At 37.4% G+C, this 13,342-nt stretch overlaps 1 protein-coding gene across 2 annotated transcripts in view; it reads left to right on the top strand.

The window, feature by feature from the left end:
• Window positions 1-13,342, top strand: part of LOC133528679 (cell adhesion molecule Dscam2-like) — a 157,867-nt gene that overhangs the window by 104,700 nt on the left and 39,825 nt on the right. For both annotated transcript variants that reach the window (XM_061866145.1, XM_061866144.1), the window contains 4 exons: window positions 9,198-9,266; window positions 10,093-10,237; window positions 11,341-11,516; window positions 13,027-13,117. In XM_061866145.1, the coding sequence (XP_061722129.1) occupies window positions 9,198-9,266; window positions 10,093-10,237; window positions 11,341-11,516; window positions 13,027-13,117 (481 nt within the window). The remainder of the gene's footprint in view (window positions 1-9,197; window positions 9,267-10,092; window positions 10,238-11,340; window positions 11,517-13,026; window positions 13,118-13,342) is intronic.

Genomic DNA, 13,342 nt, shown 5'->3' on the forward strand with positions numbered 1-13,342 from the left:
TCCCTACTTATCACACGGTTCCTAATTCTGTCTTGTAATCTCACACCATAGGTTCACACTTCTCAACGCTCTAATGATAAGTATCTAAATTATGGTATTCCATGTTTTTACGAATTTTGTTTCATAAAGCGTTTAGATGTGTATACTTAATCTTAGCTTCAATTAACCGAGGTAAGTAAGTAAGTAAGTTAAGTCCACCATACAGACATACAAAATTTAAACCCCACGAAATGAAACAGTGAAATCTCTCTACGTATTTTCATTACAAAGAGCTTTAATATAATTATGAATCTTGTTCAGCCTATTCGTAACAAAAGGACTGGCCAAGCTTAAAATATACTACGTGTTACTTCACCTCTTGTGTTTTAAAAATTAAAGAAATTTAAACTTTATGGTCTTGAGGCTACGGTCTCTTTTCCAGTGGTAAGAATAAATTAAGATACGATATTGTGAATTTAGCAAGTGGAATATACTTTGTGGTTCATAATAAGACGGGCTATAAATATAAACGGGTTAGCGAAGAACGAGGATGTACCTGTGAATAGAATGTGCAACAAAAGGGCTTTTCCTCTGTCAGCCTTTTAGTCCCTTGAAAACAAAATCACCATTAATCCCTCGAGTAAACTCTGCAAATGAAAATAATGTTATAATAAGCTTTATTAGGGTTCCGCACCCAAAGGGTACCAAAGTTCACTTTATTTTGTATTAAGCTTCTACATACAAGCCGTCTGCTTGTGTGTCTCCTGATACTAAGATTTAAAAGTTTACTTCTTCCATTGCTGAATGTGCAAACCTATCTTAATGATCCATTATATGTTTATAGTACTCGTACATACAAATTACATAGAGTCAATTAATTTTGTTGCAGTCAGTTTATCAAATAAAAATAATAGAAAACAGGTATTTTAAGTCTTATCGTGTTTGTCCTGGCTGGACTCTTGAGTTGTAATTGCATGCCGTATTTTTCAATTAAAATAGTTATTTTTTCATTCTTACCGAATAACGCTTATTATTATGAAATGAATATATGTCTTTATATATATATATATATATATATATATATATATATAATATGAGTTTTTTAATACTACTTCGGTGGCAAACAAGCATACGACCTGCCACATGATAAGCAGTATGTACGCCTGCAACTCCAGAGGAGCTACATGCGCGTTGCCGACCCTAACAGTCCGCACCATCGTTCATCTCTGGCAACCTTACTCACCGGCAGGAATATAACACTATGAGTTGGTAGGTATGTAAGTAGGTAGTTCCGTTTCAAAGACAGAATGTACTGCTTAATCTTTACATCAACTGACAAGTACATTCGTGTACTTGCGAGTTGCGACATCCACTCGCTCTAAATCTGTGACAGGCTGATTCCAGCGCCGTGGAATATTACACTATATTGGATTCCAAATCTTATTTCTGCAATGCTGTAGGTATATTAGTGCGGAAATAAGGCTCTTTTGCTGATGCTGCAGCACCGCAGTAGGCAGAAATATACTTGTTGCTGATCTTAATATCTAAGGTCCAAAAATAAAACTTGACAATGCAACTGTATAAAAAATTATTGACTCAAACTAATCGTAATGTAAAATCCCGAAGCAGATTGGTAACCTAAAATTTAGTTAGGTACTACACACTACACCACGACTTATTATAATCTCTTATTTTAAGTATTTCAGGCATCAGATGCTTTAGTTTATAAGTTTTAACTCTACCTGACCGTACATTATCTCTGCTTTGTACTAAGTTTTAGTTAGCTTATATCAAGTTGTTTACTATAAAACGCGTTTTTTTTGAAGTCCGTTAATTTCAATGGTGCATTCCTCAGCTTAAATTAAGTGACCTTCTCAAAGAAACCGGTATTCTAATGAGAACCATTTTGAAGATAATCATTAATTTATTTTTATCTGATATGGCACCTACGAGTGTATACACTTTAGGGCCTGTTTAGTGTTTACATATCGATTGGTATTTAGTATGAGTTTATACATTCGCTACTAAACGCAAGTACCTACGAGTAATATAATATCTCGGACGATCGATGTTCGAAATGACATTGATATGTCAAAAATGATTAGTTAGATTCAGTTTCCTTAAAATGTACTTAGCTAACCCGAAATTAAAGGAATTAAAAAAATGACACTGTGTACGACAAAAATGTATTCCGCAAAAAAGAAAGCTTTCTTAATTCAAATGTATCTACTTCTTCCTTCGGACGATACGAATAGTGGCCAGGGCACGTAATGAATAGCATAAAGCACTATATATCTCCTAGGTGCGGATACTAAAGACATTTTCCCGTAAGCCACCAAGAAACAAATATATTGCGATTTGCTACTTCATTTTCTCACAAGGTATTTTATTGCTTTGGGGTCTCTCATAAATTCCGTACTCACTCAGAAAGAAAAATAAGGACTGCGAATAGTCGGCTTAGAGGAAATTGGTGCGTGGCAGCGCTTACTTATTAGTTTATTTTTCACACATAAGCGGGTAAGTCGCGAGTGTCACCTGTGGGAGGAAAGTGATCATTTCATATTATTCTGACTATGTACACTTGTAAGAAAAGGAGAGAAAACCTAAATAGGTATGGTAAAGTAACGAGGTATTGCTACACGTAATCAAATTTTAATTTCTTATCGTAAAAAGGAGAAAAAAACTGTGCTCTAGAGCAGAAACGTATCATTTTCTGCACATTTTTTAGAAAAACAACGACCCACTTTCAGAGCATGAGAAATGAAAAACCTTTTGTCATTATCGGTGGACCAGTTACTTAGTCCCTTATGCGGAATAAAGATCACAAAAGATTTAATCGATGTGTATCCAATTAATGTGTAAATTGAGAAAATTAATTTGATACCAACAATGCAGAAAAGACAAAGTAATAATACGGGTTCGAAATGAACGTTCCATTTCGGAAATGTATTTCGTTAACGTCAGATCAAATCAAATTCATACCAAACCAATTACCGAAATTGAAACGACCTGGATTTATTGGACCACGTATTACAGCATTCACCTGTGATGTCTACCAGTATTCAGATTAATGAAATATGATACCCAATTAATTTCATTTCTGCCTCAGTGCGTTACATTCATGTAAATGAATGTCACCTCGCTTTGTGTGGTAGGGTACAGCATAGCGGATGCCATTCCAGTCCGCGTAGCCAACGTTACAATCGTTAACGCTCCGTAGCGTAGCATAGTCATCTCTCTCTATCACTCTTCCATATTAGTGCGACTGTGACAGTTGCTTTTCGTTCGCTACGAAGCGTTAACGATTGGCACGTTGGCTACACACCAGGTCTACGCAACCTGTTTCGTTCGCCACGGAGCGTGAACGATATGCACGTTGGCTACGCGGGCTGATCTAGAGCAGAGCCCAACTGGGGCAGTACCTTCACCTTATATAAAACCGCAGCCAAGTAACACTAGACCCTACTACTGCCGGTGAGTAAGGTTGCCAGAGCTCAACGAGGGTTCGGGGTGTTAGAGTCAGCAATGCGCATGTAACACCGTAGGCTACGGAGACTGCTTACCATCAGGCGGGTCTTATGCTTGTTTGCCACCGACGTGGTAAAAAATAATTAGTGCGGCCACGGAACACTTGGGGTTAAAATCGTTGATATTATATTCTATCATCTGAATTGGTATCGTAGTTAAGAGCAATTCCTAGCTGAGCAACTTTTCAAATCTCGAATTTTTGAAGCTATGTTTCTGTCGCGCTGCGGTGGGCGGGAGCCGGAGCTATCTAAGTGTGAGTGCGCGCACACAGACGCGAGACTCGTGCGCTCGCTCATTGCGCGCCGTTCCGTCGACATCGCCCGCGAGCCAGACGGAATTTATTCTGCGCTGCCCGACGCAAGTTGTTTTTGTTGTTACCACGTAATATTGTTTTTCATTTTTATATTATACTGTATCTATTACACCCTAATACCAAACACCCTATCACCTGTACTAAATGTATTTTACACCTATGATGACGAAATAATAAATGATTGATTGATTGATTGATATTAATTACCATATAGGTAAAAACTGCAAAAAATAATGATGTCTCAGCTTCGGTTGTCGTTGTACAGTCAAGTGCAAAAATATGTATCGAAAGAATCGTCTCATAAATATGGTACTACGCTCTTAATACACTGGAATAAGATGCTATGGGACATATTTTTGAGTAAGATGTGTACACCCATATTTTTACACTTGACTGTACCTATCCGTATCAGTAAGTTGGGAGTGATCATGGTGTGTTGTGAAATTTTGTAAGTAGGTATAAATATACCTATGGTTAAACTACAATCTATTTAACTTGTAGTACGATGGGGCTAAACTTGGGCCGCCTTATTGAAGAACGTATCGCAATGACAATCTCGCTAAAGTATGTTGGGATAATGCCGGACAATTTTGGGACCAATTGAGAGAACTCGTGAAAAAATGTTTTTTCGAGATCTCAACACGTGACAGATTCTTGAAGTACGTAGCGAATCGTTAAATAATAACCGTAGATTCGGCCTGAATTTTGGTAATCTTCAATATAGAACGGTTTTAGTTTTGTACCTGTGTAAAGATGAGACATACTTTTTTTTAGGGTAACGAGTGTTTTGCCATCAAGGGAGAACATTGGATGGTGAAAAAAAGTTGCTTCTAATGGAAAGAGAATAAGGTATCACAAAGAAATAGGTCCGGTGTCTATCCTTTTGTATCCGATCTTAACCCAGATACAAAAATTGGTAAAATTGTGGCTCTCAAACTTTGATACCTATGTCATAAGGCAATTTGATAAGTAAACAATGTGCTAAGAAACCTCTTATTGTAAGGTTTACCCGAAGTAATAAAAAAAAACCACTAAAATAAGTTGCGAAGTTTTGACAATTTAAGATTTCGTGAACTGTACAGGTTTAGGGAAAGTGTAAATGTATTGTTTATTGAATGGAATGTACTGGAAGATATTAAGTACTTAAGTAGGAGGGACAAAAATCAAAATAAAAAATAATCGTTCCCAGTCATTTTTAATGAAGGTCGCCATAAAAATAAGAATCAAACTTAGAAATCAAAAAGACTAAGTAGTTCTTTAAAAAGGTCAAGGTCACTGAGAGCCCATCTTGAAGTATGGAAAATAATTAAAATTGCGATTTTGTTGGTTTAATTTTGCAATATATAGTTGATGTACAATCTTTTTTTTTTGATAAAATGTAAGGATCGTATGTAAAGAGTAAAGTAAATAATTAAATATATAGGAAAAGAGAGCCCTCTTGAAGCATTTTAAGGAAACTAATTTCGAAGCCCTATCTCTATTTGTATCCGAAACTAGCAATGTATGTATGCGTGCACATCTACATATGCATCCGTATGTGTAGGTACTTTATTGCGAAAAATTTCTCATTTGCTATCTATTTTACTCGATTTTGTTATAAATTTCAACATGTATCATCATCCCTATACAATATAAATACTCTTTATTGCACACCTCAATAAAAGAAAACAATACAAAAGAAAACATACACATAAGCACAGGTAAACAACATGCGGTCTTATCGCTAAAAGGCAACCTATGGGTTGCGGAAATTAAAAAAATTACATTGTCAGTAACCGTCGCGCTGGTGGTACTGGATAAAAATAATGGTACGAAAGTGTGATCAAGAAAACAATAAATGTGATAATTAAGGTCAGTAGGTAAATATATCCACAACAAGTTTCGTCAACGGCCTAGGTAAATTGAAGAAAATTTAAAGTTTGATAATCACTGCTGTTTTTTAAATAGGTAAAGATCTGATTGTTTCTGGTCCGATCTTTACCTGGAAGGGTCAAGATCGGATATCGGTCTACAGCAGTGCTAGGCCTGTTAACACAATTACAACATATAGACAATAGAACAGATCGGATAGAAGGAAGAATTCGCGAAATTTACCTTGCTCTCTGTGATTGCACATAGCACAAGCCCGACTCCCTGAGCGACGCGGGGACACTGACAGTCGAGGCGCAATGAAATGGCGTTTTACACAAGGTTGTCAACATTAAAAAATAAAGCCAAATTAGGGGGAAATGAATGTCCTACGTTCTTCACCCGCATCCGGTATTTACCCAACATACCTTAATCGTTGAACCGCCGCATTTCAAAATGACCCTTATTTTGATATCGGCTAGCCGTAATGTAATACGGCGGATTATACAATACGACTGCGATACTTATATATAAATCCCCTCGTCAATGTAATTTCATTAAATTTGCTATCTAGTGGCAAACATCAAAGTAGTTATCTTTTACTTGTGACGCACAAGTGTGAGCAATGTAATATACTATATTTCTAAAAAAAATTGCCTACTACGTAATAAAAGAAAATGTGATTATTAAATTATAATACGAAAGGTGGTCAAATCGCAAAATGCTGTCGTTTTATTTAAAATAATGAAATAATTAGACCAGTTCCGAAAGTATCGGGAAATCCCGGTTCTTTAAAACAGTACCGGTTCTGCAATCCCTAATAAGGATGTTATGCCCATCACTATTCCTTCTGTGTACGTATATTTAGAAACTGTCTCCGCCTCCAATTCGTGCGATAAGGACAACTGCAGCTCGGACCGAAATTCACTCGCAAAAAACTCAAAAATCGAGGTTTCGCTCTCGACTGTTTCCTCCTCCAAAACGCAACTAATCATTATGAAGTTTTGGAAATTGCAAGAGGAAGAAATAATCTATGCCGCTATGTTTTGATTTTTTGGATATTTTTTGTCATATTTGTATACTGTGCCTTTTTTTACAGCCAATTCAATTTAGCCGTTTTTGCGATTTTCGAGGCGCTGTATCTTTCTTCAAAATAAAATAATCCAAAAAAGCAAAACATAGCGGCACAGATATTGATGATATTGATCTTATTTGAAAAAATCACTGCTCTAGGTTAAAAATCCAGGGAGGAATCAGTCGAGAGCGTTTGTATGGAAAAATCGCAACTAGGAATTCCTCTTAACACGTTTTTCGAAATTGACGATGAATTTCAGAACAGCTAGATATACTGATCTGATGCGTAATATAGCTTTTGGCATGTCTATAAATATATGCTTCAAGCGCTGATTCGAAATACCTACCTCGTACTTTATATAATTAATGGTGCGAGCAAAAAACATTTAGACTCAGACCAAGACAAGTTTGCAACGATTTTGATAGCACGTGCAGTGCAAGTGTTAATTCTTCTTCTTTTAAAATATGGCTTCCATCAAATCTATAGGTATGATGATTTTGCCAATGTCAAGTTTCGTTTTAAGTTTTAAGTGTAATCGTAGTACATGACGTTGTTCGGTAGTTCCTTTTTGGAAAGAGATAGCTGGACTTAACTAAAAGCCACGATGGATTGCCGGGTGTTGATTAAAACATGGTTAAACGCGTTTCAAGATTAGTTTTTCATTAGATGCACACTTCCACGATGTTCACTACATTATAAGCTATCAATATTACACTTTAAACAACATGAATGAGCAAAACACAAAAAAATATTCTCGAGACGTCTTATTTTATTTATTTATTTATTTATTTTAGTTTTTTTTTTTTTTTTCTTCGCCATCTTGAATCGCAACGACAAACCCCGAGTGTTATTTATAGAAGTTTGACAGTTAAAATAACACTTGCACTGCGCGTACTATCAAAATCGTTGCAGACTCGTCTTTTTCTGACCCTAGAGTAATAATATATCAACAAGAATATTTTAGAGTTCTAATAACATTAGGTACCGTCCTATAATATATCAAAATTTAAGTTGTCTTTTTTTATCCTTTAATCTATCAAAGTTGACAATTTATAAACATTATGTTAGGAAGTTCTGTTTGCATTCATACAGACGTACAAAACTATATTGCGACCAGTTTTCCACTCAAGAACTTTCAAATTTACAAACATGAAAATCTAGAGTACAAACCAGAAGTTGTACGAGACGTAAGAAACCTTTAGCAAGCGAACCGTGGAAACGTCTACCATTTCTAAAAGGAAAAATGTTGCCCATTCAAGCATATGTTACACGTTTGCTATGTCCTCGACACGTGGAAACGTCGCTGCCTAGATTACTAACATGCCACCGCAGTCTACTAATCTATCAAAACGAGAGAAGCAACGGAAGCAGATGGCAGATGCGTACAAACACGAAACGGGTTTGATCTCGTCGTATGTGTGATTTGTGTGTTGACTAGTCGGTGCCCTGACGTAATCTCTGTGACCTGCTAACTGTGTCAACTGACCGCTGCCAGAATTTTAAGGTACGCTCAGAGGCTGATTGAGATTTAACAACTTATTACGTTTTCAAATTGGTTTTGATACGACGTTGACAATCGCCTTGGTGATTGGCGCGCATCTCACGCACTACTTTCACTTTGTTTCGCATGCATCAACTTGTTAAATAAATCTGAATCTCGTGTCTGTTTATATACTTAGTTTATACCGATCAAATGCTCGTCAAATGTTAGTTTAAATGTTAATATATATATATATATATAAACTCGTAAAATATGATGACCTCAAGGGATTCCCGATTCAATTTTTCGAGTATATTTGGGGGCAACCAAGTGCGGTTGTTTCACCAAAAGGAAACTTTCCAAATTGGAATAGTTCCCGGGATATTTCTCGCGTTGGCATCCATCTTTGTGGGGGCGGGCGGTGGGGAAGTCGGGGTGGTTGGTTTTTTCGCTCGTCACAACGTTCGTTTTGTGTACAAGCTATTTTATCATCGCTTTGAAGGATAGTTCTGTCCAGTCGGCCTGAGTCTTGATATGTGTGCTGCTGTTGACTTAGCAATCAATGAAATTTATTTTAAACAGATTACTGCTAGATAAAATAAATGCGTGTGTTTATTTTATTACTTTCACAAACAGTCACAATAAAATCGTGAAAACAAACGATTTAAATACGTTATAGGCATCCGTTGTTTATGGCAAAGATAAGCCAAAGCTATCGGAGTTTCGGTTTATCTCGGCAATTCAGGATTCTACATAGCTGTAATTTTTTTTGCCGGTTTTTACGATTTACGAGGTTATAAATTCTGTACGAATGCGGATAGTAAAACGGAAAGCTGAGTGAATTTTTCAACAGGCCCTTATTACATTTATGTTACATACGTTGTCTGTGGGTAATTTTATTGGCAATGACGCGATCGTAAAAGTGTAATGCGTGTTTAATAATCATGTTTACATACGGACGTTTACATTTTCAGTGACATGGTGCTCATTAACGGAACGGGCCTGGCGTCCGTTGAAGAGGAAAAGGATAAAACGTTCGCCGGGTGAGTGGGGGTGTATCTAGTAGTAAAATAAGATTTATTACACCGATAAAGTTTTAACATGTTAGTTGTTAGATATGTGTTTGTGAATTGGATGTATCATCAGACTACTACTTACACAGACATTGCATTATGAAGTCTTTATAAAAAACGTGAGGTCAACTCACAGGCGCAATTTTACTGAGTTGCATCAGATTCCATTTTGTAGTACAACAGCCAAAGCCTATTTTCACCCGTAAAATTGTATTATATAGATACTTTATTTTTGTATATATTTGAAATTAATATGAACAGAGTGCTTAGCCAACGTCCCAATCGTTAACGGTCCGTAGGGTAGCGTAGTCATCTCTCCATCACTCTTCCATATTAGTACGACAGTGACAGTTGCTTTTCGTTCGCTACGAAGCGTTAACGATTGGCACGTTGGCTACACACCAGGTCGCGTAGCCAACGTTACAACGGTTAATGCTCCGTAGCGTAGTCATCTCTCTCTATCACTCTTCCTATATTAGTGCGACTGTGACAGTTGCGTTTCGTTTGCCGCGGAGCGTGAACGAAACGATGGCTACGTGGGCAGATGTCGTATAGACGTATACCTACGTATATACTGAAATAAGCGATTGTGTTCCCACACTCATACAGGTGTACATGTGGTGACCGCGAGTTTTCTTCTTTGCTTCGTTTATGGTTGTGGGAAATATTATTTACCTGTCTGACAGTTGATAACTTTCCTTTTCCCATGCCGTACTTAGCCATCGTTTACTTAGCGTATAATTAGCCAATATAAGTACTCCATCTTGTAGTTGATGTGATGTGTGTGTGTGTGCAGACTTGCGACCAGAACTGGTGTACACGTTCATCGAGCAAGCAGTGCAACCTGGAGCGCAGGTGGCTCTGAAATGCTCGGCAGTGGGCGAGCCACCGCCTCGTTTCAAATGGACGCTCGACTCGCAACCCATTCCACCGCACCATGGGTCTGTATATCTTGTACATGATAATCTGGTGTGTATGTATGTAGACTCTCGTCCGGAGCTGGTGTATACGTACCTACACCAAGCAAGGAGTGCAACCTGGAGCGCAGGTGGCTTTGAAATGATTGACAGTTGGTGAGCCGCCACCTCGATTCAAGTGGACGCTCGACTTGCAACCCATTCCGTCGCACCATGGGTCATTAAATTGTAATAAGTCAGACATCCCAATCAGTTATTTGTATAGCTGTAGGTACTAGTAGGTAATTAATTTCAAAATTATGAATGAATTCATTGATAAAGTCGCCATGCACTTTTACGGCTGATGGTACCTAAATTAAGTAGGTAAGAAGTTATTGTGGCCAGCTGCCTGGTTGGAGGTTTGGCTGCATAAATGAGATTTTTGTTATTTTAAGTAAGTAAAAATGTAATTAATCAAACAAAAGCAAAGGTCTCCTGTTAAGCTTGGGTGAAAAATATATCGTATGTCCGGATGTTTTTGTCTACAGGTAGCGATTCTCGTGAAATTTGATAAGCAGATTCGATAATTACATGGATTATTTTTTGTCGATTCGGTTTATGGATTTTTTTTTCATAATGAAGGAGCCATGGGGGCTCGCGAGGTTTACAGCTCACAGAGCCACTACATAAACTAGTTTTAGACACAAAACTCAACAAATGTACACAAAAAAAATCACTACGCATCTTCTTAATAACCGCCCGAGATAAGACACCATAGTAAGTTTTGTAGTTCCACTACTGTTTAATTTTTCCTAATCACGTCAAAGTTACAATTGCAATTCATATTAGGACGTACGTAAAATGATGGTCTTGATATATCTTTGAGGGAGTCTCATCATTTCATACAAAATTCTAAAAAAATATCTCTCATCCATTTTATCTCAATGAGACCCTTCTAAGTATTGAGACGGCATTTATTACATCGTGGGAAGCGTATAACCTCGGGCGATCGGCCCTTACTCGGATCGTTCAGTATTGATGTACAAAACAACGCAAGCACTACGCGTTATGTGCAATAAATAAGATTATAGCCTGCTGAAAGGCTAGTGGAGTGGTCGAAGTATATTTGCGATTATTTTTATGTTTAGGGCGGTGATAACTGAGGGAAGAGACAGCGGGCCGGCGGGGATGGGGCCTGGTGGTAACTACGTCTTGTCGACGCTATCGTTGAGTAGTGCGAAGGTCGAGCATGGTGGGCGATACGAGTGTCGCGCCAGCAACGCTCACGGCTCCGTCGCTCACGCTGCCAGGCTGAACGTTTACGGTAATTAAATTAGAATTAAAAGAATTTGTTTCTATCTACACTCTTAATAACTACTGATAATTAGTACACCACTGTTTGCGACAGGACAGCACAGGAGTTTTTATATACAATACAGAAAATATCGGATACACGATAAAAATCACTACGGCATGTGTCGTATCGTAAAAGATTTTATCCTGTAGGTATCATTATTTATTTGAAGCTTTTCAGTAATTTATGTTTATTTATGTAAAACATCCGTTTTTTTTTGACCATTTGGAAATAAGTCCTATATGAACTGAAATAAAATGTCGTATACTAAGAAAAAGTGACCAAGGTCTCTAGTGCCCCAGGCTGGAATCGAACCAGCGTCCTCTGCTATCGCGGCAGGTGCCTGAGCCACTCGGCCAACGGGGTCACGGCAGCATTGGTTGAATTTTTCAAGTATATGCTTTTCTTACTGAAGGCTTACGGCGCCCCCTAGCCATCTCTAAGGTAGAACAGTATGGTTCATACCTTCTAACTGGATAACCTCAGGTGATACCAAATTTCCAGTCATATATGGCCTATTAATGATAGACGATTTCGGTTTATGTCTAAATCTTGGAGTTCTCGGACATATAATAATAATGATTCTAGGCTAGGCTCCCATGTACGAGAGGGCTTGGGCTATAGTCCCCACTCTGGCCCAATACGGGTTGTGGACTTCACATATAACTTTGAATTTCTAGGCGGATGTGTGCTGGTTTCCTCACAAACTTTTCCTTCACCGAAAAGCTAGGACATAATGACTACGTATTTTATTCAGTTGTTTTTTAAGTGCTACTGGAGCATGTATCATTGTCATATCGTTTAAAGTTTATCTGCTCTATATAATATACTATGACATTACGGTAGGCACTAGAGCTCGTCTCGACTGAGATTTCACACGTTTAGTCACATTAGGACCGGGCTTAGCATAAATTAGCCAAATTGTGCCGATAAGCTTATGCCGCGAATGAAGCTTTGCGGGAAGATCTTGCACTCAAAATAGTCCCCAATCGTGTTACCAAAGCAGCTTATCAACAATACGATTTTTATTGTGGATATCTTTTTTTTTTCTTTAGTCCTAACGGTACACCCCACAATTAAGAAAAATGCTGTTCCAATGCTCTTTTTTCCCAGCAGTGGGACACCATACAGGCTTATAATATTTAAGAATTTGTAACGGAGATATAAATAATAATATCTTTTTAAAGTAAGACAATGAATTATAAATATAAAGATTTCAAAATTATTCAAAGCAGCTATCTATTTTGTTGAAAATGCCAAACCTACTTTTGTACCTTGCTAACTGGGAATTAGCTAAGTACCTATTTCTGAATGTCTGTTTGTTTTAATGCTGTACGGAACACTTAAAATTAGTATTTAGTATGATTTCTGAATACTTAGCAATTTTTCTACTTGTACGTTTTTGTGCTTAAATAGTAAGTTTTATTATGTTTGTTTCTTTTTCCGGATACTTAGATATAAAATTCACAATTTATTTTAGGGCCTCCATATATTCGATCAATGAGTACTGTAAAAGCAGTCGCTGGTTCCGACACAACAGTGTGGTGTCCATACTACGGATTCCCGATTGAGTAAGTAAACTACACAAATCGACCATCTTATTTCAAGTAGTACATACGTACAGTAAAGCGTAAAAATATGGGAGATATTTTTGAATAAGTTGCGTGGATCCATATTTTTACACTTGACCATACATACAGTATAGTTTTACTTAAGATTTGGGTATTTCTATATTTCTAACGGGTCTCTATTGTTTCCCATAAAGTTTTAAGTCATAACGTATTGTTTGTCCGCAT

Source organism: Cydia pomonella, chromosome 19, assembly GCF_033807575.1.
Source record: "Cydia pomonella isolate Wapato2018A chromosome 19, ilCydPomo1, whole genome shotgun sequence".
Lineage (NCBI taxonomy): Eukaryota > Metazoa > Arthropoda > Insecta > Lepidoptera > Tortricidae > Cydia > Cydia pomonella.